Source organism: Berghia stephanieae, chromosome 4 (genome assembly GCF_034508935.2).
Source record: "Berghia stephanieae isolate SIO BIC M18660-M18661 chromosome 4, UCSD_Bste_1.3, whole genome shotgun sequence".
Lineage (NCBI taxonomy): Eukaryota > Metazoa > Mollusca > Gastropoda > Nudibranchia > Aeolidiidae > Berghia > Berghia stephanieae.
The window spans coordinates 53025655-53052275 of NC_088363.1; the positions used below are offsets into that span (position 1 = coordinate 53025655).

At 34.7% G+C, this 26621-nt stretch overlaps 1 protein-coding gene across 1 annotated transcript in view; it reads left to right on the forward strand.

The window, feature by feature from the left end:
* Positions 1-26621, forward strand: part of LOC144970805 (ER membrane protein complex subunit 1-like) — a 44098-nt gene that overhangs the window by 16997 nt on the left and 480 nt on the right. The window contains exons 10-25 of the mRNA XM_078910828.1: positions 499-570; positions 1213-1311; positions 2339-2435; positions 2966-3082; positions 5631-5686; positions 6534-6692; positions 7257-7421; positions 7888-8058; positions 9096-9196; positions 16733-16839; positions 17423-17548; positions 18090-18211; positions 18878-19088; positions 19343-19427; positions 20292-20440; positions 21250-26559. Of these exons, the coding sequence (XP_078766954.1) occupies positions 499-570; positions 1213-1311; positions 2339-2435; positions 2966-3082; positions 5631-5686; positions 6534-6692; positions 7257-7421; positions 7888-8058; positions 9096-9196; positions 16733-16839; positions 17423-17548; positions 18090-18211; positions 18878-19088; positions 19343-19427; positions 20292-20440; positions 21250-21410 (1998 nt within the window). The 3' untranslated portion in view covers positions 21411-26559. The remainder of the gene's footprint in view (positions 1-498; positions 571-1212; positions 1312-2338; positions 2436-2965; positions 3083-5630; positions 5687-6533; positions 6693-7256; positions 7422-7887; positions 8059-9095; positions 9197-16732; positions 16840-17422; positions 17549-18089; positions 18212-18877; positions 19089-19342; positions 19428-20291; positions 20441-21249; positions 26560-26621) is intronic.

Genomic DNA, 26621 nt, shown 5'->3' on the forward strand with positions numbered 1-26621 from the left:
AGACACATGAAATAATGTGTCTTCGATGGAGTATTAATTGAATGGATTTTGTGTCATTTGATAGGTAATAGGAATAATCATGATAGCCAAATAAGATTTCTGATTTGAATAGCTGTTTTCTATTTAGTTGCGTATAGATCAAGGTTTAATATTCATAGACCTTTAGAGCCATCATGCACATGGCCGTGGGGTTTATCATGATTTCTGAAACCTCAAATCAACTGTAATGCTTGCTGGCTTTCTACTCTTGAAAAATACTTTCCACCATTTTTGATTACGATCCAGCAATCCAGTCACAGCTGTATGGACAGAAGGGCTGGGTTTAAGATATAAATTACTTAGTTAACTGTCAGATGAGTATATTATCAATTAAGTTACCTTGTCCCTACCATTTCGTTTAAAGTGGTGATACAAATAATTACCATTAAGCTATTATTTTAATGCCCTTTATTATAATAATCTATAATAATTTGATGGGTTTTTTTTTCAAACATCCAGACATTCACAGCCCATGTTGTCACCCATGGAGACAGCTTCATATTGCTGGTTTTGCAGAGAGAGGATAATGATGTAAGGCTGCACATTTGCTGTTTATCTTAACAATTTATTTAGTATATTTTCATTTTAAGCAGTTACATTGGTTTGGTTTTGTTTTTAGATTTCACTGTTTTTAAATACATTATACACTTAAATAGCAGACTTTTTATTTTTTAGCTTTTCATTTTGATGTATGTAAATGTTAGTGATTTATTTTTTTTTGTGCGTTTCATTATTTATTAAAAACCCTTAGACCAATGGCCACATTAACTTGATAATTTGTTTACTTAAAGCTTGCATTTTAATCTTTTGAGTTTTTATTTTTTTCAGACATTATTTTATTTTATAACTATTATTTGGGTTTTTGAAAGAGGAAATGTAAGATTTTCGTGATTTCAAAATTTGATTTTGTTTTTTTTATGCATGTTTACTTTGATTGTTCTCTTATGAACGAATCTGATAAACCAAAAACATAATTTCTTTAAGACCAAAATGAAAATAATTATAATACTTCAATCATTGTTTCTTTTTGTAATACTTTGGACGGGGCAGGGGATCTTGTTTTTTGTTGTTTTTTTGTTTGTTTTTTTTAGATTGAGGGGATTTATGGAAGATTGAATTTAAATTAGTTCATCTAATTGATCTTCTCTAAAAAATTATTTTTAAAAAAATCAGAGTCTAAGGCTGAAAGGTATCAACCTGAAGGACAGTACAAACATGGACGATTTGGATCAAGTCATTCCTTACGCTCATTACCATGGAAATCCCATCAAGGTGAGTTTGGTCTTTGTGTTTATGAATTATAGTTTTCTTGATTTCCTTTGGGTTAATAATTGGACAAAGCAATCATTAAAAAGTGGATAACTGCCACTTTTTAGAGATGAGACTTGATAGGGATCTCTATATGAAAACTTTGTTTTATGTATGATTCATTATTGGACAAACAAAGCAATCATTCAAAATATGTTACTCTATTAAAGACTTGTCTCTTATTTTTAGAGGCGACATTTTTGCCAGATTCTGAAAGTTTGCAAACACGTTTTAATATAGTATTTGCATGACATGTCCTTTGTATTATAGTCTTTCTGAAGTCGGACAGTCGTCTTTTATTTTGGGATCACAGATTTATGTCCTTCAACCTCAATCTGGTTTTTATGTTGGTGTAAATCAGACTCTGAGAATTTGAAAAGTTATAATAATATGCTTTTATCAAGGGTAAATCATTGTAGTCACTTAATTTGCAAAAAGATTTAATTATTTAATCATGATCATTTTCACTTCAAACACACAATTTTCAATCTCTGGTTCACCTTGATATGATACAGTATTTGATCTGTCTTTTTAAAAATATATTTTCATTTATTGATGTGTGACTATGTGGTCTAGTGGTATGACACTCGTTTTCGGATCGGAAGATCCCTGTGTTCGAGCCTTGTTCGGCACATAGTTGAGTCCTTGGAAAAGGTTTTTTACTCACATTCTCTCACCGTACTCGGGTGAAAAATGAGTACCTGGCCGTTATCCAGGTTGTCTCTCTCTGAAAATCATTGTAATATCGCCCGGCAGGCATCATGTCTCGTCCGACATGTTAGTGTTGCTGTTGGTCAGGGACCCCTTGTAAAGCACTTTTAGTGGATATTGCACTATATAAAAGCTTAATATTTAAAATATTAATAATAATAATAAGTGCTTGGTGTATGTTTAGACAGGGTAAAGCGCTGTAAATATGTGCTATTTATTATTATTGTGACTGGACAAATAGATTTATTTACATTTTTTTTCTAAATCAACAATTCCCCAGATGTACCCTGTGTTGTTTTCCAAGAAGAAAGATAACCGTCCAGGATGCAAGCTCATCTTTGCTGGGCAGGATTACTCTTTGCATTTTAGTCAGAAAAGTGAGTTGCTTATAAATATAATTATATATGAGACTGATAATTTGGAGTTAAGCAGTGGAAAGAGAAGAAATCTGAGCAGCGGTATGCTATACAGTGTCAAATAAAATAAAAAATTGAATGAAAAAGCTATAATGATGTAATTAGTTTCAAATTTCCCGGACAGTCAGGCAGTCTTAGGGTCAATAACCATTCTAGAAGTATTGTTTTTGTTTTTTGTTTTTTTCATGTTATAATTACTCCTGATATTTACTCTGCACTCTGACCAGTTTTTTTTTCAAGAGAACGGTTATTGCAGTGTGAATCCAGCCTCAATCTGTAATTACATTATGTTGCGGTTTTGGCTCCAATGAAGCCTGTGTCATGTTGCTGTCACTCATCCTTTAATTAAGATAGTGAAATGTATTGTCAGTTTATGAAATATTGAGACTATATTTGATGTTTCACCTGTCAATACTTTCTCCCCTCACTTCCCTTATTATTGTTTTAGATAATATGTGTAGGTCAATTCCATCTCACCTGTCAATCTACAGATAAATTGTCATGGCGCAGAGAGGAAGCTATGGCCTACATTTTGGCTGTTCAAATGGCTGACCTGCCTGTGTCAGACAACCAGGCTAAATTCGAGGATGAATTTGGTACCAAAAATGGTGAGAAGATGCTTTTTTATTTCATCAACACATAGCCCATTGCAGGCCTCGAAGTGGGCCGGGAAAACCGGGAAAAGCCGGGAACTTTATTTTGAAATTTCCCGACCGGGAAAAGCCGGGAAAATCGGTGAAAATTGTCTGGGGCCGGGAAAAAGCCGTGAGAAAAATTTAGGTGAACAACAACCCAACATGTATTCTTCCGCGTAATCATTACCCAACCTGCGAACGATCGGCTTAGAGCATGGCAGCAGCCTCTTATGGTTTCCTCACACTACTAGGCCCTATGTTATGACGATCGACCCAATCAGCAAAGTCCGGTCCGCATTCGTAGAGTACACAGACTATTACCATGTTTCCTGTGCATGACGTAATTATAGTGGTTTAGAGTCATCGCTGAAACACTGGAAGACGGCAATGGGATAGTTGCGTCAGTTGTTGAATAAATTATCCAGGCACGGTTGATAAGTAAAAAAACCAATTATGTTGTAGTTACATTTGAAACAAACAAAGTATATCACTGATCTCGTCTCATTGAGATATAAAGAATGATATAAAAATCAAGAAAATCGGCCGATAAATAAAAAAGTTGTTAAAAAAATTGAAAATAAACAAAAGCAATTTTTAAAATCGAATTTATTCGTAAAACAGTTGGTTTTCAACCGATTTTTCTGAAACAAGGACCAATGTTCTTTTTTCAAGCCGATGTCAACAATGTGACTCTCAAATTCCTCAGAATTATATTTTTTACTTTTAGATTTTAGCTTTTAGGCCTACTCAAAAAGGTGTTATATTCCTTGCCACTTGCACAACAATAGCGTAATACATCGACGGTGAGAAGCGTCTTTGTTTCGACCAGCCGGTTCGGTTAGATAGCCTGTGATTGGTCGAAGACTTAAAGACGCTTGATTCACTCAGTCGACTCATCATTGTCGACAAGACAAGAGTGCTAGAAACACACATCCCTCCCCTCATCTTAGTAGTGTGTGTGTGTGAGTGTGTGTTTTTTTTTTGTTTTTTTTTTTGGTGTTTTTGACTTGGTCATGAATGCGAATATGCTAGCTAAGCTAAGAAAGACGGTCGACGTCCTTGGGCTACTTTAATTAATTTTCGTGACTTGTTATTCAATTATTTGGAGATGGCAGATTAAGGTCGTTTACTCATTGTAATTTGTACTAAGTTTGTTTTGTCTGTCTCTAGATTAACTAGCTTTATTTCATTCATGTGCAATTCAATAAGTAGGCCACAAGTCTTTGGACGCTACTTTCTCTCTCATAGTAATATTCAAATGTCTTTTTCTCTCTATTGATTTCTCTTCTCTTTGTATTGTCTCTTTTCTCCCCATTTCTCTCTCTCTCTCTCTCTCTCTCTCTCTCTCTCTCTCTCTCTCTCTCTCTCTCTCTCTCTCTCTCTCTCTCTATCTATCTATCTATCTATCTGTCTCTCTCTTTTTTAAATATTTTTTTTGCATGTTGTAGGAGGCATAGACTTTACAGGAATACGTCCAAGTATTAATAGCCAGAGTCAATATAATTCTCTCAGTCTCAGCCACTCTCTTTTTCACTCACATTCTCTCTCTCTCTCTCTCTCTCTCTCTCTCTCTCTCTCTCTCTCTCTCTCTCTCTCTCTCTCTCTCTCTCTCTCTCTCTCTCTCTCTTTTTTTTTTTTTTTTTTCCTTTTTTTTCCCCACGGATGGTGTAGGCTTAGATACTGGATGGCTTGTTATAGTAATATGTACTACGAGTCAATAATTTCCCCTCTTTTCTGATTCTCTCTCTCTCTCTCTCTCTCTCTCTCTCTCTCTCTCTCTCTCTCTTTCTATTCTATATATATTATATATATATATATATATATATATATATATATATATATATAATATAGGTAGTGGTAACTGGTCTAGAATTGATGAATATGCTTGAAAATTACTACCTTAAAATTTTCCCTAGAGCCTGGAAAAAACCGGGAAAAAGCAGGGAAAAATATTTTCCTGAATCACTTCTAGGCCTGCCATTGTTTATTTATTAATTCTACATCATGGTTTGATTGTTTACTTTTAGTACTAGGAAAGCTAGACAGTTAACGATTGACTTAGCAATGTCATCACAAGTTTAAATTTATTCACATTCACTGATTTTGCGGGTGGTTGGATGGGAGCATCACCCTTGAATCATATACCTATGATGTTCGCATGGGTGTACGATCCGATAGTGATGTCGTTTCTTCTTCTCTTTACTAGCCTATCCTGCTTCTTTGGTTTGTGATTGTATTTTTGACAGGGGATATTTTTTTTCCTGTAAATCCTCTGCCTGTTTGTTCTTGGTTATTTATAATTTAGCTTATGATATCTTTAGGTTATGATTTTGATTGACATTTGTACTATTTTTGTTAGATTGCTTGTTTTTTTGTTTCAGCGGTCTCTCATATAACCTCAATTGTGTTGGAAGAGACCTAAAGCAACAAACAAAAAAATCACTGATTTTGTATTACTTTTTTTCATGTCTGACATTTAAAAAGGCCTGTAAGATTATATGATTTTTTATAATATCCTCAGATGATATTGTTGCAATGTTTATCAAGAGATTCAAAGCACAGGTTTCACAGATAAAGGTATGTGTTTGCTTGTTAATTAGGTTTTAGTTGCATCTTACTGATTTGACATATTTGTTTTTTCTTTTTTTGACCATGAATCTTTGCAATGAATTAAATATATTTCTCAAAGAGAATTGTCTTAGTTATTGTAAAAATATTGACTAGAAATATAAATGGTTTGATGGTAATTAATGGAATTTGTCCATTTATCTTGGTTTCTGATAAGACCAAAGAGTTGTCATCCTTTGAAGGGTTGTTGTCTAGTTTTAGGGTAATTGCTCCATATATATTTGTAACCGTGAATATGTCATTATTATTGTCAAGAAAGAATGTATAGTATTAATGATTGCTTGCTTTTAAGATTTAAAAATTGCTACATAACTGTGACGTAATGGCGAAACCAAATATTATATATTTTAGAAAAGTCTTGATTAGTTTGAATTAAGAAATAAGAACTTCTAATATCAGAATATTTGCATACTTATGAAGGGTTTTTGTGATCAGGTACTTTGTACTCAGATTTTAGGATGTTATCAATTTTGAAGTGCGGTTTCAATCAAGTGTCTTACTTATTTACTTTGTTAGGCCCATCACTCCACCATGAATCCTTTCCACATTGTCCTACTCTGTGTTATATATATATATATATATATATATATATATATATATATATATATATATATATATATATATATATATATATATATATATATATATATCTCTCTCTCTCTCTCATGTATACACACACACTTTTAAGTGTTGCCCTATTTTCTCCATTCATCCATATTATTCCATCTTTAGCCATTCCTTGATACCCCATGGGATTCATTATTATGGATTGCACTTTCTTTTGAATATTTTCTAGGGTCTCATTCTGCATGTTCTCCAACGGCTGAAGGGCCAGCACTCCCATCATGCAGTATCCATGGATGCCATAGAGGAAGAGGAGCCTGAGGAAGAAGATTTGATTCGAGATGATTTTAACTTGCACAAAATTATTGTTACTGCAACCACAGCTGGAAAGGTGAGAGAAATTCATTGTAACACAAGGTTTGTAAAAGGTTGCTATTTATGAGGCTACAGTTTTGGGGAGGTGTGAAACAGAATTATAATCTTGACCTCAAAATCAGATTTAAAAATAGGTTATAGAAACCATTTAGTTTTGCAGTGAGTAGATCAAATTGCATTGCTTCACATGTCTGTTTCTCTGGTGAGCCACTGGTGTACTTATCACTCAAAAAAAAAGAAAATGAAATCGAGAGTTAATGGTGAAAAAAATTTCTTCTATTGAAAGAAAGAAAAGGCTGTTTATGATTGATGTAGTATTGACCAGTGCCAGATGATTGAGGCAACCTCGTTTTGTTTGTGAATTTTTTGACTTACTCATACATAATCACTTTAATGATGATGATGACTGAAGACATCTTGAAGTTGGAATCTTTGCACTCTCCAAAAAAAAAAACATCAATATTTTATAATGAATTAATTGTTACTTTTGGAAATCCAAACTTAACAGGTCTGGATTTTTGTGTCATCATATTCACTGTTGAATTTTATAGATTAATATCATTATTTGAATCATTTTCAGATCTATGGAATTCGCAGTCATACCGGCAAGATTGCCTGGCAGCAGTTTGTTCCAAACCTGAAACCATTCAGTACTTTCGGCAAGGAGTCCTTGAGAGTGGTCATACAGAGAACATCTGCCCATTTCCCCCGTGAACCTGTTTGTTCCATCATTGGTGTAAACAAGGTGAGTTTCTTAGCTTGCTTACCTATCAACGAGTGTAACTAAAATGTATAGAAATTGTTGGAGGCTAGCTTTGATTGTGTTTTTTTTTTTTTTTCCTCTTTGTATATTTTTCACGTTTCTCTGGTGTTTGTGTTTCAATCATTAATCATTTTAAAGTACAGAATGAGGACACAGATTCATACCACTTTGTTTGTAATATTATGCTTGCCAATAATATGGAGTTTTAAAAATGATCTTTACTCATTAAGCAGCTTGCTGTCTTGTTAAAGTAAGCATTAGTTATTTAGTTCTGCTCATTGATACAATTAGCTGAAGGGCTGTTTTGTAACTTTTTCTGTCTTTTTTATTTTTTCCAGAGAGTCTTAATTCCTGCTTTTTATTGATTTCAACTTCATTTTTTCGCATTTACTTGTCACACATTAACATTGATTCTTAAAGAAAATGTTTATTTTTCCCTGATCTTCAGGCAACTGGCAATGGGTTGGTCATATCTTTAAATCCAGTGACCGGAGAGATGGCATCTGGTCAACAAGGTCATGGTCATGACCTTGGCTACAAGGTCATTCAAGCAGATGTCCTGTCTGAGATGAATGACGAATTTCTGAGGGGCATTGTATTTATGGATACCTCCATTAAAGTGAGTATTGAAGGATTGGTCATGATTGACGTTTACTTCATCACATGCCTTGTAATCAAACTTCTTTTTTTTTCTGATATGGATACTTTTGGCCTAAGAGGATTGCAGTCGCAAATGCGCTCTAAATCTTGTCTCTCATTTGACATGAACTAAATTTAACATAGAAACCTGCATTTTCCCTATAGCAACATATAGCTGTGAATCACTGACAATAGCAAGGCAGATGAAAAGAGAATTAAATGTATTGTTATAGAAGGGTTCTAAGAATCTGAAGGATGGCAAGGCATCAATCATCTGTGTGTTGTAGAGAATCGGCCTTAAAGACTGCCAGTTTATGTGAATCATCGAGAAACTGAAGCTGTCATGTGTTGGCCACATCAGTCGAAAAACTTTGCATGGAGGGCATGTTGAGCAGAGTGAGGCAAAAGAAGGTGGTCTCGAGACATATTGTACTGGATGGGAATGACCACCACAGAGGCAGGATGCATAGCGCAGTTGAAAACCACAAAGGAGTTCTGTCAAGCTGTTTGAGATCTGCCTTAAAGAAGAAGACCCAGACAATTAATTGTGAGCTGATTGTTATCTTTGGTCACTATATATAATCAGCCTTTTTGATCTTAAGTCTTTCACAAGAATACAAAAAAGATTAGGAGGAATTTTCTCCTTGTGAATGTATTTGCCTTTAAATCTTGAGATGTGTAATCCTGCCTTCTTTGTAGTAATTTGGAATGCAATGTTTTACCATTATTATTATTATTAGTAGTAGTAGTAGTATTCTTATTATTAGTTTTACTATTGATATCCTTTTCTGTTTGCTTGCATCTTGTCTATAATTAATGATATATCAAATCTTTTACATCTACTATCATCAGTTAACTTAAGATTACATATTAGATTTTCTCATTGTCCGGGAATTTCCACATTTTTAAAGACCTCGGGACAACTTTATTTATTTTTAAATTGGGATTTACATCCATATATGCAGTCATGTTTATATATGAGGAAATTGTTTACTTATCACATTTTAATTTCTTCAGCCCCACGTTTACCCAGCATCTTGTGAGAGAGTCCTCCGCGGCCAAATGCAACACTTCTTCTTTCTCAGCGATCCTGAAACCGCCACCATGACTGGATATAGGTGAGTTCCAAAATATTCAGGATTTTAAAAGATCTTGGAATTCCTCAAAGAACGGAAATTTGTGTTTTGAATAAAATGTTAGTGATTTGAAGTCTTTGCACTGCTTGCGACCCAAAATGGAATGTATTATAATTGATATTGTTATTATTTCACATTATTATTATTATTATTATTATTATTATTATTATTATTATTATTATTATTATTATTATTATTATTATTATTGTTGAGAAAAAAGTAGTGCCGGAATCGGTGACAGTGCTTGCGGACAAAGAGGGAGAGAGAGGCGACTGAGTAGTCGAAAGGGACAGAGCTGTCCATCAATCTTCTTGTTCAAAATAAAGTTTTTTCTTATTCTCATTGGATGTCTCTTGTCGAATTTGTGTAGTTATGGAAATTTCTATCTATCTGTAATTATTCAGAACATTCTGGTGCCGAAAACCTGGGAGACTTTAGATGGATTATTGTTTATAAACTTTTGTGAGATAGAAATTTCAAGATGTCGACTAGTGACCGAGAAGCTTTAATAAAGAAACGTGCAGCCAAGAGAGGCTGGCTAACGAGAGCTGTGGATCGATTATCAGTTATAATTAACAAAAGTGATGTTTCTAGAGAGGAAATCGAGGTTGGACTGAACGATGTAAGTAAACGTTTGGATCAGTTAAACGAAATTCAAGACAATTTAGAATTACTTTTAGAGGCGTCAGAATTGCCTACGGACATTGACGAAGCGGAAGAATACATCGTGCGTGCTAATGAAACAACCGCGCAAGCCAATCGCAAATGGAATCAGCTTTCCCAAATGCCGGTTCAGGGCCCCTTACCTGCACACCTTACTACAGTCGGATCCCATTATACCGCGTCACCCCAACTGCCGAAAATTGAGATAACGAAATTTAACGGAGATTTTTCCGAGTGGCCATCATTTGAAGACAAATTTTCAGCTCTTATTGATAAGACCAACTTACCAGACATTTCGAAATTTAGCTATTTGCAGAGTTTCTTGACTGGAGAGGCAAAAGTTGCCATTCAAGGACTTTCTTTAACATCAGAAAATTATTCAGTTGCTTTGGATATTTTGAAAGATCGTTTTGGTCGAAAAGAAAGAATTATTTTTGGACACGTGCAAAATTTGTTAAACGTAGAGTTTCCAAACACGCGAAACACGAAAGCATTGTGGTCGGTGTTCAATCAACTACAAGTGAACATTAGAAGTCTGAAAAACTTGGATGTAGATGGCAGCAAATTTGGTTTGGTTCTAACTCCTATCATCGTGAGCCGGTTGCCGTCGGATATTCGACTCATGTGGGCCAGACAGAGCCTCAGGAAGGAAGCGGATCTTGACTTCTTAATGGATTTTTTGCAATGCGAGATTGAAAATCGGGAACGCTCTTACAGCTTCAATCCTGAACAACGTGAGCGGCGTGAACAACGACAACCAACGAATCGTCATCATGGATCCTCGTCAACGGTGTCTGCCTTTACGTCTACTATGAGTGATGACAGCGGGCGTTGTTTGTTTTGCTCTGGTAAACACCCAACGGAAAAGTGTCGGACAATTAATTCGATGAAACAAGAGGATGTTTTGATTAAGATTAAGGACAACAAGTTGTGTTTTGTTTGTTTTAAGAAAGGACATATTGCTAAAAAATGCTATTCTCATTGTAAATCATGTGGTCAAAAACACAATGCTTTCTTCTGTAAGAAAGAAGACACAAAAAAGATGGATGTTGATGTTAATTCCGAATCCACCAATGTTAGTTTTTGTAGAAGTAAACTTACAAACGAGAGCACTGTGTTACAAACCATGAAAGTGTCTGTAAATGGAAATCAATTTACAGCTTTGCTGGACAGTGGTGCTGACAGAAGCTTCATCTCCACTAAAGCTGTCAAATTGATCCATCCAACCTTGTATGGTCGTGAGAAATTGAATGTGTCTGCTTTTGAGGCTAAGAAGCCATCTGGTAATTCCACAAAGAATGTTTATGATGTTAGCTTTGACTTACCAGATAGAAGTAAGACTTCCATGTTTTTGATTGAGGTGAACACAATCTGTGCCCCCATGTATAGGCCTGCTATACCTGTTAGTGTTATGTCAGAATTTACCGCATGCAACTTTTCTGAGAATTTGCAGAGTGATGGTGATGTCACTATTGACTTCTTGTTTGGACAAGATTATTATTGGAAGATAGTCAGAGCAGGAATCAGTGTAAGTGGGTCCTCTGGATTGGTCGCTCAAAAGACCATTTTTGACACATGGGTTCTCTCAGGGACTTATGTGAGTTCAAACACTCAGACAAGGGATTCGAACCCCACGCAACTATTATGTTTAACAGATATCCCTCATTCAGACTTTAGAAAAATGTGGGATTTAAGTTACCTCGAATGTTGTCACGAGGCCAAACCAGAAATTAAGTCAAAAGTCATGACTGAATTTTCAGAGAGCATTAAGCACAATGGGCAAAGGTACGAAGTGGCCTTGCCCTGGGTCGAAATAAAGAAACAGTCTTTACAGACAAATGAAGAGCAAGCCCGAATAAGGCTTGAAAGGTTAGACAAAAAGTTGTATAAAGATCAAGTATTAAAAGAGGGGTACAATGAGGTATTCCATAAGATGGAGGCAGAGGGCATAATAGAAGAAATAAAAGACGAGGAAGAGGTGACAAATGTCAACATGAAGTTTTATCTTCCACACCGACCTGTGGTGAAGATGTCTAGTGTATCTACCAAGATACGTCCCGTTTTCGATGCGTCTGCGTCCGGTCCGAATTCAGTCTCTCTAAATGACTGCATGCATACAGGCCCAAACCTGTTGCCGTTGTTATGTAACGTACTCATGCGTTTCAGGAGGTACAAAATAGCGTTAAGTGCAGACATTGAAAAGGCGTTTCTCCAGATCTTGGTAAAACCGGAAGATCGAGATGCCCATCGTTTCCTCTGGAAAGTTGGTGACAAAATTCGCGTTATGCGCATAGTCCGCGTACCGTTCGGTAATAAGGCCAGTCCGTTTTTGCTAAATGCAACGATCCGACATCATTTGTCAAAGTATCCAGAATCAAATACAAAACAAGAACTGTCAGATAACATGTATGTGGATGATTGGTTATCGGGTGGTGACACCACCGAAGAGGTTCTGAGTCTGAAATCAGAAGCCATGAAGATCATGTCTGAAGCTGGCATGAATTTGTGCAAATGGTCATCTAATAGTTCCGACATTGCTGAAAATTGTGAAAGACAATTTAAGGATAAGACCATCGAGGTCGAGTCAGTTAAGGTCCTTGGAATGCATTGGAATCCAAGGGAAGATTCAATTACCTTTGATAGTGAGGTAGTCGCGTCCGATTTGATAGTGACTAAGAGGTTAGTGCTCAGTTGCATTGCCAGGATCTTTGACCCTCTTGGGTTAATATCTCCGTTTATCATTACTGTGAAAATTTTGTTCCAGGATCTGTGGAAACTGGGAGTTTCGTGGGATGAAGAGGTCTCCGAGGCTATGTGTCATGTATTCCGTTCTTGGCTCAAAGGTGTAACGGAGTTGAAGAAGTTGTCCATTCCAAGGTGTTATGTTGCAGTGTCTTGGGGGGATAAACAAAGAGTTGAATTGCACTGTTTCTGTGACAGTTCCATGCAAGCTTATGGCGCGGTCATATATCTAAGAGTTCTGGAGTCAGATAGTTCAGTGTCCGTGTCCTTGGTACTATCGAAGGCTAGAGTTTGCCCGTTGAAACCCGTTACGTTGCCTAGGCTGGAGTTGTTGGGGGCAGTTGTAGGGTCTAAGCTGCTTCGCTCTGTTATCAACTCACTGTATTTACCTGATAATGTCAAGTATTTCTGCTGGACAGACTCCTTGGTTACGTTGCAATGGATAAGAAGTGACCCAACTAGGTGGAAACCATTTGTTTGCAATCGGGTGGCTCAGATTCAGGAAGTCACGGAACCAGTGGCGTGGAACCATTGTCGTGGTAAAGAAAATCCCGCTGATTGTCTTACCAGGGGTTTAACTGCAAAGGAGTTGATGGCCAACCCATTGTGGTATAGAGGTCCTCCTTGGTTGAAGGAATTTACGGCCGATACGAATGTCTCAGAATGTGCACCTAATGAAGAAGCGCTGGTAGAAGAAAAAGGGGCTTCTGAAGTCAATACTTGCCTTGTTGGTGTTGAATCAGTGTTAGACTCAAAACGGTGGGGAGAATACACTAAGGCTGTTAGAGTTATGGCATGGGTCTTGCGCTTTATTAACAATGCTACCAAAAGAAAAGTGAGTAAAGATAAGAATCTCTCTGTTGAAGAGTTAGATGCCGCCAATACTAAGCTCTTGTTGCACATCCAAGCCGTTCATTTCTCAGAAGAAATCAATTGCCTATTGAAGAAGGAAAGGTTGAAGAAAGGCTCGGTGCTGTACAAAATGAATCCGTTTCTAGATGACTCAGGGCTTGTTAGAATGAAGTGTCGTTTGGAGTTTTCTGAGTTAAGTCATGATGAGAAGTATCCGATTATTCTGCCGAAATGCCATTTGACTTTGTTGCTTGTCCGCCGAGAACACGTTAGTTTGAAACATGCAGGTGTGTCACAAATGATGGAATCTCTTCGTAACAGATATTGGATCATAGGTTTGAGGTCTCAAGCTAAAAGGGTTAAACGTTATTGTGTGCGGTGTCAATGCTTTGATTCTGTAGAATGCAGTCAAGACATGGCTCCACTTCCTGCCGAACGCTTGAAACGATCAGATGTTTTCAGCATTTGTGGTTTGGATTTCGCTGGTCCGCTTTACGCGTCGGATGCAGTTGGAAAGAAGTTCTATATTTTACTCTTCACTTGTTGTGTGGTTAGGGCTGTCCATCTCGAACTATGTGAAAGCTTATCCTGGGGGATTTCATGTTGGCCTATAAGAGGTTTGTTGCTAGGCGCGGTCAACCAACAAAGATTTTGTCAGACAACGCAAAGACATTCCAAGCAGCTCAGAGACTTATTGCTGATAATTCAACCGGTGACACTGTGAAGTGGTCATTTAATGCTCCCAGAGCTCCGTGGAGGGGTGGAATTTGGGAAAGGCTCGTTAGATCTGTAAAACAGTCACTGAAGAAAACTCTTGGGAATAGGGTGTTGAAAAGAAGTGAACTTGAAACGGCACTGGTCGAGGTTGAGTCCGTGATTAATAGTCGTCCGCTTACATATGTTTCTGATGACCCGCAGTGTCAAGAGGTGCTTACTCCGTCACATTTTCTGTTGGGTCGGTCTGATGGTCATAAACCCGTTGTCGGTGGTAAGGCACGTTCGCTTTCCAACATTTCATTGCGAGATGGTCATTTACAAATCAGCAGGCAATTAGACAAGTTTTGGGAGTTCTGGTATAAGGAATATATCCGTAATCTTCCACTTGTTAAATCTTCACCCAAAAGTTCACCAATAAGAGAAAATTCATTGGTCTTAATCAGAGAAGATAACTGTCCTAGGTTGCATTGGCCTATGGCTCGTGTAATTCGCTTGTTGCCCGAGCGCGATGGTTTGGTAAGAACCATAGAGTTGAAAACTGCTAAGGGAATTCTTGTAAGACCAATACAAAGAGTACACGTTTATGAATTGGATGATGATAATGAAAGTGATTACGTCTTAGAAGAGAGTAATCAGTCTAAATCAGATGAAGATCAATCTGTCAATGAAGGTTTACCAACATTTAGTAATAGGAGACTAGGTGTCACTAAGAGAGGTCGTATTGTAAAACCACCGAATCGTTTAGATCTATAATCCTGTTAGTGGTCGAGGCATTGCTGCATGATTTTGGCTTCTCCCGTGAGCGTGCAGTAATGCGTCGCCTACTGTATATGAAACAGGAATAACATGCTTTGTTTGAAACATTGATGATTTAATGCTATCATTTATATTGTTTTCATGATATTGACGTTATGTATTGTTTGAATTAATGTAACGCAAACCTATTATCAATGTATTTCGTTTTTTTAAGTGAACTTGTTTAATCGGAGTTTACTGTACGTGAACTTTTCTACCTTTTTACTTATACTTGTTCAGGGCACATTGAAATTAATGTCCATTGTTTACCTTTTACCCCTCACTTTTGTTTGCCTCTTCACCCTCTTCCATGATTTACCCATTGTATTAAGATAAGAGAAGGGAGGGTATGGGCTAGTTGTTTTTAACAACAAGAGATGAAGTGAGTTGTTTTTGTTTGGAGGCGCCGTTCATATGGCGTGTGAGTGAGAGGTGTGTAAATTGTAAATGATACTGTCAAAGTTCAGTCACGGTTAGGTGTCCGTTGAAAAAAAAAAAAAGAGGGGATACCTTTGCTTTGCCTTTCTTTACCTGTTCTTAATATTATTACTCGAGACTTGTGGGGTGGGTACCGATGTTATCATACCACACATTCCTTTTTTTTTACATTGCACTTGAATATTTTTCCTTCTCCTTTTTTTATTTGCCGTTGGTGGAGATAACCAGTAGGTTAATGCAAACTGGTGTTAAGCAGTTAGGCTTTGTACTTGAAGTGTCTTTATTTTAAAGATTTTCTTTTTTTTTTTTGTTATTATCTCTCTCCTATCTTTATTTGTATTAATGTAAACGTCCATTGAATTGAATGAAAACAATAACATGCTAATGATTGTTATCATGGTGTTATGTTAAATCTTGAATGCGAATCTTGATTTTCACGCTTTTTTGTTTTTAAATTCTATTTTAGATACTTTTTTTTTGGATACTTTTCCTTTAACTTTACTTTCATCTGTTTGATTGAAGTTTAATGTAATTAAGTACTTCAAGGTGGGGAGTTAATGTTGAGAAAAAAGTAATGCCGGAATCGGTGACAGTGCTTGCGGACAAAGAGGGAGAGAGAGGCGACTGAGTAGTCGAAAGGGACAGAGCTGTCCATCAATCTTCTTGTTCAAAATAAAGTTTTTTCTTATTCTCATTGGATGTCTCTTGTCGAATTTGTGTAGTTATGGAAATTTCTATCTATCTGTAAATATTCAGAACAATTATTATTATTTATTGTTGTTGTTGTTGTTATTATATATTATTATTGTTCTGAACTTAATTCCACAAAAAGCTTTTCTCTTAAATTCCACTTGTTGATAAAATTTCACCTTTTCAAAAAGAAAAAAATTTACAAATCATTTGATCTATGTTAACTATGGATCATATTATGGTGTCTCACTGATTTTATCCTCTCTTTTTCAACACAACAGTTGAATTAATGCAACATAGTAGAAAAAATGTCTTTGTTTTCCCATTTTCATTAGTTTTAAGAGTACTTTTGACTATCAGGTCAAATTAACACCTTAGAATAAGTCTTAAAAACGGCTAGGCTTTGTATGGTTTATGTAGTAAAATCATTTTATAATGTTGAAGTTAATGATGTTAACAATAAGTTGTAATGATAAGAATAAGAAAACGAATAATAATGATGATGATGATAATTATTATTATTATTATTATTATTATTATTATTATTATTATTGTTATTGTTATTATTATATTAATTATAATAATAATAATTTTAATTTTATTATTATTTTTTTTTAATAGGCTTATCCATAACAAGAAAGGAGGAATTGATGTTGAACAGGTTTGGAATTTAGCATTACAGAAGTCTCAACAATCTATCACAGCTGTATACAGCAAAAGACCCTTAGGTAGGTTGAGAGCCTTCCCCATGCATGCAGCTAAATATAATTTTTTTCTTTTCAAATTTGCTCTATTTCATTTCTGATTTATTTTTTTTTCCCTCCTTTAGGAATTAAAAAAAAAAGTTGATGAAAATATTAAAATTTTATTTACTACTAGATCTGTTTCTACTACAGTTGATGTGTTCATAATCTGAACACCTTTGTTTCCATCATTTTATCTGTATAATAGAGAGATCTGATTGCATTTTGAATCTTCAGCATTTTTTAATAATTTATGCGAAATTGATGCGATGCATCCTCCAGCCGGATATAACGTATCAACACAAAACTGTGTGTTACCTTGAACGTGTATTGACTCAATGTTTTTAAGTAATATACTCACATCATCCACCAGTCAGATATAATGTCCATCACACAAAAGTCAACGTAATTTTAAAAGTTAATAGTGTGATTGATATAATTAAATGAGATCTAATCAGGAAAATAGTTGTCTAAGAACAGTAACAAAGAGCTGAGTGACGTCAATTTCTGGTAACCTTGCATTTTAGAAGACATAAATTTGACATTTTGCTTCAATCATTGTTTTCAGAGCATGTCCACTCCCAGGGCCGTGTGCTTGGAGATAGGAGTGTCTTATACAAGTACCTCAACCCAAACTTGGTGGCTGTTGTCACAGAGGGAGAAGAACCAGCCTCTGCTGCATCTGTGACAAGAGGTAATATTCAAGTTACATATCGGCCAACTGTCCTGATAAAATCGGGACTGTGTCGTTTTGACAATCTGAGGAAAGATTTTTTTTTAAAATTGGACTGTTTATATGTATGGAAATGACCCTTGCTGACCTCAGGATTATGCTTTTTTGAATATAAAATATAAGAACAAGGAATGGAAAGAGCTCTAAATATAGTTTATATATTAGTCCAAACATATTGCTATTCTGGGTCATGACAGTATTTTGTGTTAGGTTGTCCTGTTTTATCCAGGAAAAGTTGGCTGTTATGAAGTTATCATAAATAGACTTCATCTGATTGGTCGGTCAATTTGTTTGCGTAAAAGTTCAGTAAATTTTTTTATCTCCTTCATTGGCAAACCTATATTATAGTTCATTATTGGCTAAGCAGAAAACAATATATTTTTGTCCCTTGTGACATTAGTGAAATGAAATCAAGGAAATGTCCTGTACTCAAATTTTACTATAACTAATTATGTGTATTACAATTTTTATTTGTATTTTTTTTTTATCCTGTTATATTCAGGTCCATCTGGATTCTTCTCCATCTATTTAGTTGATGGAGTGACGGGTCATCTTGTCTTCCACCAAACACACAAAAGGTGCAGGGGACCCATCAAAGTCATTCACTCTGAAAATTGGGTTGTGGTAAGAAATAAATCATCATTATATTACACTTTTGATGCCTCATCAATGATTGAAAGAGAACTTGTTTTTTTTTTTTTTCTTTTTTTAAAAGCTGAAATATCAGCTCTAAGCATTTAAATAGTATTGATGATGATAATTATAATAATAATAATATCTATAACTATTATTATTATTATTATTATTATTATTATTATTATTATTATTAATTATAATGATAATAATATTAATAGTCATAATCATAATAATAATAATTATGATTACAAAATATGTCTACATTATTGTCACACAATTCATAATTAATTAAAACCTCAGTATATTTGTTATACAAACTTTGACAATTATAAAGTTGACCCATTAATAAAAGCTGTTTAAGGATAGATTTTCATCAAATTGCTGCCTGTCACTTGCATGTGTGGCTTCATCAATGTACATCTTTTAAAATATTCCTACTATATAAAAGTGTACTAAAAAAAATTGTGGATAATTATATGAATATGTAGTCTGTAAATCAGTTTTTAGTATGATAATTCAGTGCATTTGTGCTATTCAGAATGTTATAATTTATTCTATATTTTATTTTGGTTTTGAAATGTCTGTCTAGTACTCATGTTAAAACAAGTAGAATAGTCACACATTTTATTTTGTGTCTGAAATTTCTCTTTTTAGTACTCCTATTATAACGAGAAGAATCGTCGCAATGAGATAGGAGTAATGGAGATGTTTGAGGGTAAAGAGCAAAGCAACTCAACAGCTTTCTCTTCCTTCAATCCACCGCTCCACCCTCTTGTCATGAGACAATCCTACATCTTCCCCGAGCCTTTATACGCCATGGAAACTTCAGTGACGGAAAAGGGCATTGCCAGCAAGAGTATCATAGGTTTGTTTGTTTAACTCCCTTTTGTGCACATGAATAGGCAATAAAATAAATTGGGTGATTTTCATTCATCTTAAATGCAAAAGGGTCAATAGCATTTAAATGAAAAAAAAAATTGTTCTTGTTTACAGGAAATACAACAGTTATTGGTTAAAAAGCTTATTTCATCATTATCAACATCATAATCGTACTCCCCACCATTGTAATGTTTGCATCTTTTGATTTCTATTTTGTAATTTGATTCTCCGTTCCTTTAGTTTCCCTCAAGATGGGAGGTGTTTTGTCAATGCCTAAAGCCCTATTGGACCCAAGAAGACCAGCAATGCCCACACAACAAACAATGTATGTATTTTTTTATTTTTTTTTTCAAATTTTTAAATTATATTCTTAATTCTTTGCCAGCAATAATGTCGACAGAAATGCAAATGACTTTCATTTTTTTAAAAAACACTGTCTTTAATTACCATTGATCTCATTTTATTTAAATTATGACATTTCTTAGAACACTAATTCAAGTTGAATATGTCTGGTGCTATACAAATGTCTTATTAAGTTGAAAAGCAAATAAATATATTACTTATTGACATATATATTACATCCTAAAATAAGTGACTGTTATTTTTTCTTAGTTTTTAAAAAAATTTCTTGATTTTAAAATCTTGTTTTAAACATTGGTAACATCTCATGTTGTGTATGGTCTCTCACTTTATGTTGTGTCCAGATGTCATTTAAACTATTTCTTTACTGTCAAATATGCCTTTGTCTCATACATGACAGTATGACGAGGTTTAACTGTAAGGTGAAAATTATTGAAATATATTGATTCAAACTTGCACATTTGAAGCAGATGACCATCATTTTATATGAAAGAAGAATATGGCATCAAAAAACCCAAAAAAACTCCCCTCCCTCCCAGCAGTGGTTGATAGCTGTATTTATTAGATCTTACAGAAGTACTTTGCAATAGTGTCCTGTCATAATGATGGCAGGCAATTTTTACTTTCTATTCAATGCTCTGAGCCTTAAGGCTCAAAAGAAGCACTCTTTTTTTTCATAATAGAACAAAATACAGTGGAAGCTTGCCATGCTGCCAACTCCATAATGACAAAATCTATTTCTTACACTGCCAATCAACGAAAAGTATGCACATCACTTGTTAAAGGTATTTTGTTGTTTACATTTAATTTTATCTTTCCAATTGATCAGGGAGGAAGGCACCATTCCTTATGTCCCAGAGATAGGCTTGAGTACAGAAGCTCTAATCAATTATAACAAATCCATGGTGAATGTGGATGGCGTTTTTACTTTCCCAGCAGGCCTTGAATCCACTTCTCTTGTATTTGTTTATGGAATTGGTATGCTATAATTTTTTATTTTTTTAAAATAACAATTTTGATTTTTTAAGAATTGATAACTACACTCTGCGTGATGGAGACATCAACCATCTCAGTTTGTGGGGTGCACATTACTAAACATCCCACAACAAATTTAGCTGTGCATTTACCATCAAACAATTGTTGTAGTAAATCATATAAACAGTATAAATCAAATGTTATAAAACGAGTAAGAAATTTGAATTTTAAAAACTTTTTGGTGATTTGTGAGCAAAGGTTTGCTATTATTAGTAACAAGAAATCAGATAAAACTAAAACAATTTTTTGTGTGTGAAACAATCATTTGAGATAAATGTTTGAAAGTATAGGTTTCGTAGGTTGTCCTAATTTAATTTTCTAAATTGTCAACAGAGTATCAGTTTTTGATATAAGTATTAGATATTGTAACCTCCCCCGCATTTATTTATTTTTATTATTTTAGCAATTCACTTCATAGTTATTGTGCAGCTTTGTGGTCTAGTGATATGACACTTGCCTTACGGCCCTATTGTGCAAAGTTAGTCCTTGAAATTCAAGTTCTTGGAAAATCTCTTTGCTGACATTCTGTCACAATACTTAGGTGTAAAATGAGCATCTGGCTGGTAACAGCATTGTCCTTGTCAGAAAAGTTGTATTTGCACCTTACCAGCGTCATGTCTTGTCTTACACTTAAGTGTTGCTGTTAGCTTGGGACTCTTGTAAAGCACTTTAAGCACATGTGATGGATATTGAGCTACATGACAGCTTGTTTTATTTTTCAAGTATTTTTTATTGTTTCAACTTTTTCATAGATGTGTTCTACACTCGTGTGACCCCATCCCGTATGTTTGATGTGTTGAAGGAAGACTTTGACTACCTCTTCATCGGTGCTGTATTGGGTGTCATGATCCTGGCCTCTGTGATAACACAAAAACTGGCAGCCAAGAAAGCTTTGAACAGGGCATGGAAGTAAATCACTGACTCTGATGTTCAGCAAATACTTTTATTTTAGTTGTTTTATTATTAATTAGAACGTTATTTCTAAGTTGTCAGCGTCTGCAATAATACCTCTGTGTCCAAATATTCAAAATTAAAAAACAATTGAGCGGTACATTTTGTTAATAAAATGTAATTACAGTTTGTTCTATGCTTAATTTGCTTCATAATGCCACATTTTATCTCCCCTAGTCTGAAAACAATTTTCCATTTCAAACCATTCAAATCTCTTGATGAGCATCCTGACCCAACTACAATATTTGTCACTGCCTAATACCAAGTATTTATTGCTTTTTAGTCAAATGTGACTATATATGTGTAAAGTGCCTTTATCAAGGACACAATGACGCGTTGAAAGAAATTAAATGTCACCAATTCATTTTTTGACCTTGATCACCATTGCACGGTTTTCACAAAGGTTGATTCAGGAAAGCAACTATATCATTGATGCCAACTAAAATTATTCTGAAAAAAAATAATGATTATGATCATTTATGAATATGATATTTTGATCCAATGGTATCAGATGGAAGAAAATAAATGACTGATCAAAATTGTCCCGAAAAAACCCAACTAAAAGTGATTTGCCATTGGACTTCAGTATTTTGTATGAAATGATGAAGAGTGTGTGTGTGTGTGTGTGTGTGTAATAGAGAGAGAGGACTAATATGCAGAGAATGTTTTATTGTATTATCTATTTATTGAGTAAAAGTGACTGGTTTATTGAAGAGTTGATATTGTGAGAAAATTGCAGATGATTATCAATTTCATTTGTTGAATGTAAATGATGTCGGAATAAGTAATTTATTGAATTGCATGGATCTCAAAGAATAGAAGCTGGAAAATAAGAAATGATGTATTTGTAAATATATATTGTTGGTGACTGCCTCTTATTGTGTATGGAATAACTACAGTTTCTGCTCAAACTCAATAATAACTTTGGATGTGATGGATCTCGAGACTGAGTATCTGGTAATTGTGGTGCTACTTTGCCGATGATTTATTAAAACCAAGAAGCAGAGTATCGGTACTGCCTATTTTATAAGAGGAATAGAGAAAAGAGGCCTCATCTCAGTTTCAGTTTCAGACCGAGACTTATGGCGTTACACTACTATGTCATGATGATCTATCCAGACCGCAAACTCGTCATCACATACAGTCGCGAACCTGCATGGAAGCTTCTTCACAATGCAATGCTCAACTTTATGCTCTGAGGCCTCTGGCTCTTTGCCACAACGCGTACAGGTGGAAAATCACCAATGATGAAGCGACCCTGACCATAAGGCAGGTTTTCAACCGAAGTCGATTTGCCACCACCCAATGTCTCTGCTTGCTGGTACAGAAGCCAGGCAAAGCAGTATACATAGACAGGCAGACAGAATTGCACGAGTACCATGAAGTGATTGTCAGGAGTGTTTCTTGTCAGCCTATTGATTGAAAGCCATGTAATATTGGGAATTATCAGTACCGGTATTGGTATCAATAATAGCTATCCCAGACTTTCATTTCCGATAATTTCTCAGTATTGATAAATGCTGGTATTGCCTGCAAGGATATAAAGCTACCATGGTTGGGTCTGGACACTGACAATGGTCAACGTCCAGTTCTAACAATTTAATTGCTATAAACAATGTGTATTACAACTTTTGTTTGTGATTAAAATATCTGAAATTGCATCTGATGCTTGCTGGGTTTGAATCCTATGATAATATATATGAAGTGCATTGATTTTTTTGTTTTCCTTATCATATTTTGCAATTGTTCAAATTTGACTGGAAAGATGCATTAGAATGATGAAGAGTATCAGAGACTGATGCTATTTTATGAATAGAAATAGAAGTGAGAAATTGTCATGAAATTTGAACCATTGCAAAGAATTGTGTATGAGTGAGTGTGAATGAGTTTATGGATTATTGTTTTAATTGAAAAAAAAGTAATGAATTAACCGTTGTGATCACCTCAAATAAGATATATATGTATCCATTGACAATGAGATTGCAAGAGAATTTTTAGGTGTTTTGGATTGTTTTTATTAGTTGTTTTGTTTTGTAATGTGTCATTTGATTTGATTTTATGAATACAGTACATGATAAAGTTTATATTTTTTGTTTCAGTTTTTTTTTATCACGATGTATGTGCGCATGAAGTAATTGTCACATCCATTGGTTGACATTCCTTACAAGAATCAATATTATTATAATCAAAAATCTGTCAAATACCTCCCGCAAAAATTTAGTCAAGCGCTTTTTTCTTAATTTTTGAGGAGACTTACTTCTCAATTTTGTAATTTATTTGGCTTTCATTTATTTTTAATTTTTAAATGTTTTTGTTTTGATGTTTATTGTTTTTGGTTATTCTTGTTTTGTGTGTGTGGATTTTTTTTTATTTTTGTTTTGTTTTTTTTTTATATCCAGTTTTATTTGCTTTTATTTTCAATATTGTAGTGTTGCTTTTATTTTCAATATTGTAGTGTTTTTAATGGATGCGGAAAGAGATTTAATTTAATTCCATGCGATAAGTTAATTTCCATTTCCTATGAGTTACGATGTTGTACAATGATATTATCCACTTTTTCTTAGATTTTTCCCTTTTTTTTTACCTATGTGCTTGTATGTATATTAAGGTTATTGCAGATTGTTCCATTAAAAAAATATACCCACTCTGTTAAGTATTTTTGTCTGAGAAATTTAATGACTGAGAGTTTGGTGAAGATACCTGGCTGGTTTCATATGTGATTTTCTCTCTTTGCCTGGAATGTGATGTTTTAGTTTTGTATGGGCCCTACTGGTATCCTATCTCATGATGGAGGGAGTCTGATATGAATGCATGTTCCGTCAATTGGGGTGACTTTGCCTCGAGGAGTGACGTTGCTCTTATAGATTTGGACAAATTAGGTCATATTTAGTTTTTGATGGTTATTTCTTTTGATAAAAAAAAAATCAAATCCTCTCATAAGGGAAATAACGGCAAATCAGTCGAGGCAAAGTCACTCCATCTGAATTTCTTAGAATCGATCTGGTAGTCTCTCTTGTGTTGGATATCTTGTACTAATGTCTGGTTGAGACTTTGGATGGTTTCAAGCAGAGGATAGAGTTTTGTTAACTTTTCTACCATTTCTCAGGTGCCAGTGGCCCAATTGTATGTAGTAGGCTCTTAACAGAATCTTATCACTCCTCTTTTTTTTTTTTTTTAAATGTTTTTTGCACCATTTTACTTTTCTTTGGTAGTGAAGTGACCTGACTTCTGTAAGCGTCGTTTAACTTCCAAAAGAAATTGATATAGAGTTGGCAATGTCCTGTATGTTGTATGAGTGAGGATGGTTTAAAATTAATTCAAGTTGATAAAATTGGATTCGTTTATTCATGTCAGGACATTAAGTGGTGCCATAGCATTACAAGACTTAGTGGTAAATGTAAACTTTCATCATAGATAATAACGATACTAAGTAAAATCTCATTACCAGTACCTTAGCATCATTGTATCATGTTGATTTAATCCATTTTTTTAAATTAATAAAAACTGATGAATTGGTGACTTGTTTTCTTCCAGTCTGTGTGGATGATGTGTAGCTTTTACACTTTTGTATACAATGAGTGGGTTTGTCTAAAAAATATTTTTTTTTACAATACCATTTATGGTATGGAGAAAGAGTTTTTGCTCATTCAACAATAGCAGTTGTAGATAAATGTCTTCCTGTTTCCACACAGTGTATAACAATTATAGAGTTACGGATTTGTCATTACCAATTTACATTGGCCTTTTAGCCTTACTTTTCGTCACTTACTTGTCTTCTCCCAGATTTAAATTTCCTGTAAAAGTCATCATTGTATTTATTCATCTATACATTTTTTAAATTTGTGTTTTTCACCTCACTCAAATCGTGCTTTGAGAGTTAATGAAATCTGTTTCGGTTAATTGTTTTATGTTTTAAGGAAAGGATACATTTTGATGTGAATGCCTTGATTGTGTGACGCACTATTTTTTTTCTTCAGGATTGATGGCATTTATTATATTGTTGAATTGGATATATGATTGGATACAGATATGACATAATATCAGCAAAATTCATCAGATGTTCGTATATATCACATTCATTTCCTTGAATTTTGATAATCCTTAGCCCTGCAGGCTGGTTGCAGAGGATACTGAAGATGTCTTCTATCCTATAATTCAGTCATTCCCTTCTATCTGGCATTCTGTCCTTGTTCTTTAGTGAAGCACTTGGTTTCACTCAGACCTTTGCTGGAGTCCTTTTCCATCAGGGAGGCAAGTCCGATTTGAAATAAGTGTATTCTTATGTGAAAGATAATTTGTTTTTGTTTTTTGTCCTGGTTAATCATCTCTTTGAAGTGGGCAGGGAGCCACTTACTGTGTCTTCTATCCCACTATATCTGTTTTCCAAATTGCTTTCTGTCTTTATCTTTGGAATGAGATTTGTCATGACCCTGGCCGGAGTGCTGGGAGGGAAACAGTCGAATGTATAGTTATAGTTTTGGGAGATATTTTTTTCCTTGTAAATCATCTCTCTGTTATGTAGTTATTTTTTATTTTTAACATATGATTTGTAAACATTAGAGTGTATTCCTCTTAGTGGGATCTTGTGCTGGTGTATAGGTGAGACTTTTAGGTGATCTCAAACTAAGTACTTTGATAGTGCGCTCTTGGGATCTACATCTGTTTTCTATTTGAACCAATTCCCCTTTGTCTTACCTTTTCTTGGGTGATTTAATTGTAATTCTAGGACTTTTTACTATCCCATTTTCTTCCTTTTTATTGGCGCTGATATGACCTTAATGTGTTGCAAGCGCAGTAAAACCCTTTAAAACAAAAACAAAACAACTATTCTTGACTTTGGGTTGGACTTTCAGATGATTTCGAACTAAGTACATTTATAGTTTGCTCTTGAAATCTACCTCTGTTCCCAAACCAGTCCCTTTGTCTTACTTTTTCTCTTTGAAACCCTTAAAATAAAACAATAATAACCATTGATAAAATGTACTAATCCCTTTTTACAAGTATTAAACATTAGAATATTTCTCTTTAAAATGTTTTTAAATGTTTCACATTACACCCTATCTTATTAGTGGTCATGTGATGTTTAATTGAGAAATTAAGGAGCAGCTCCGGTGTAAGATAAAGATCTGAACAAGTGTGTTTGAAAGATGCCAGACAAAGCAAGAAAGAAAAA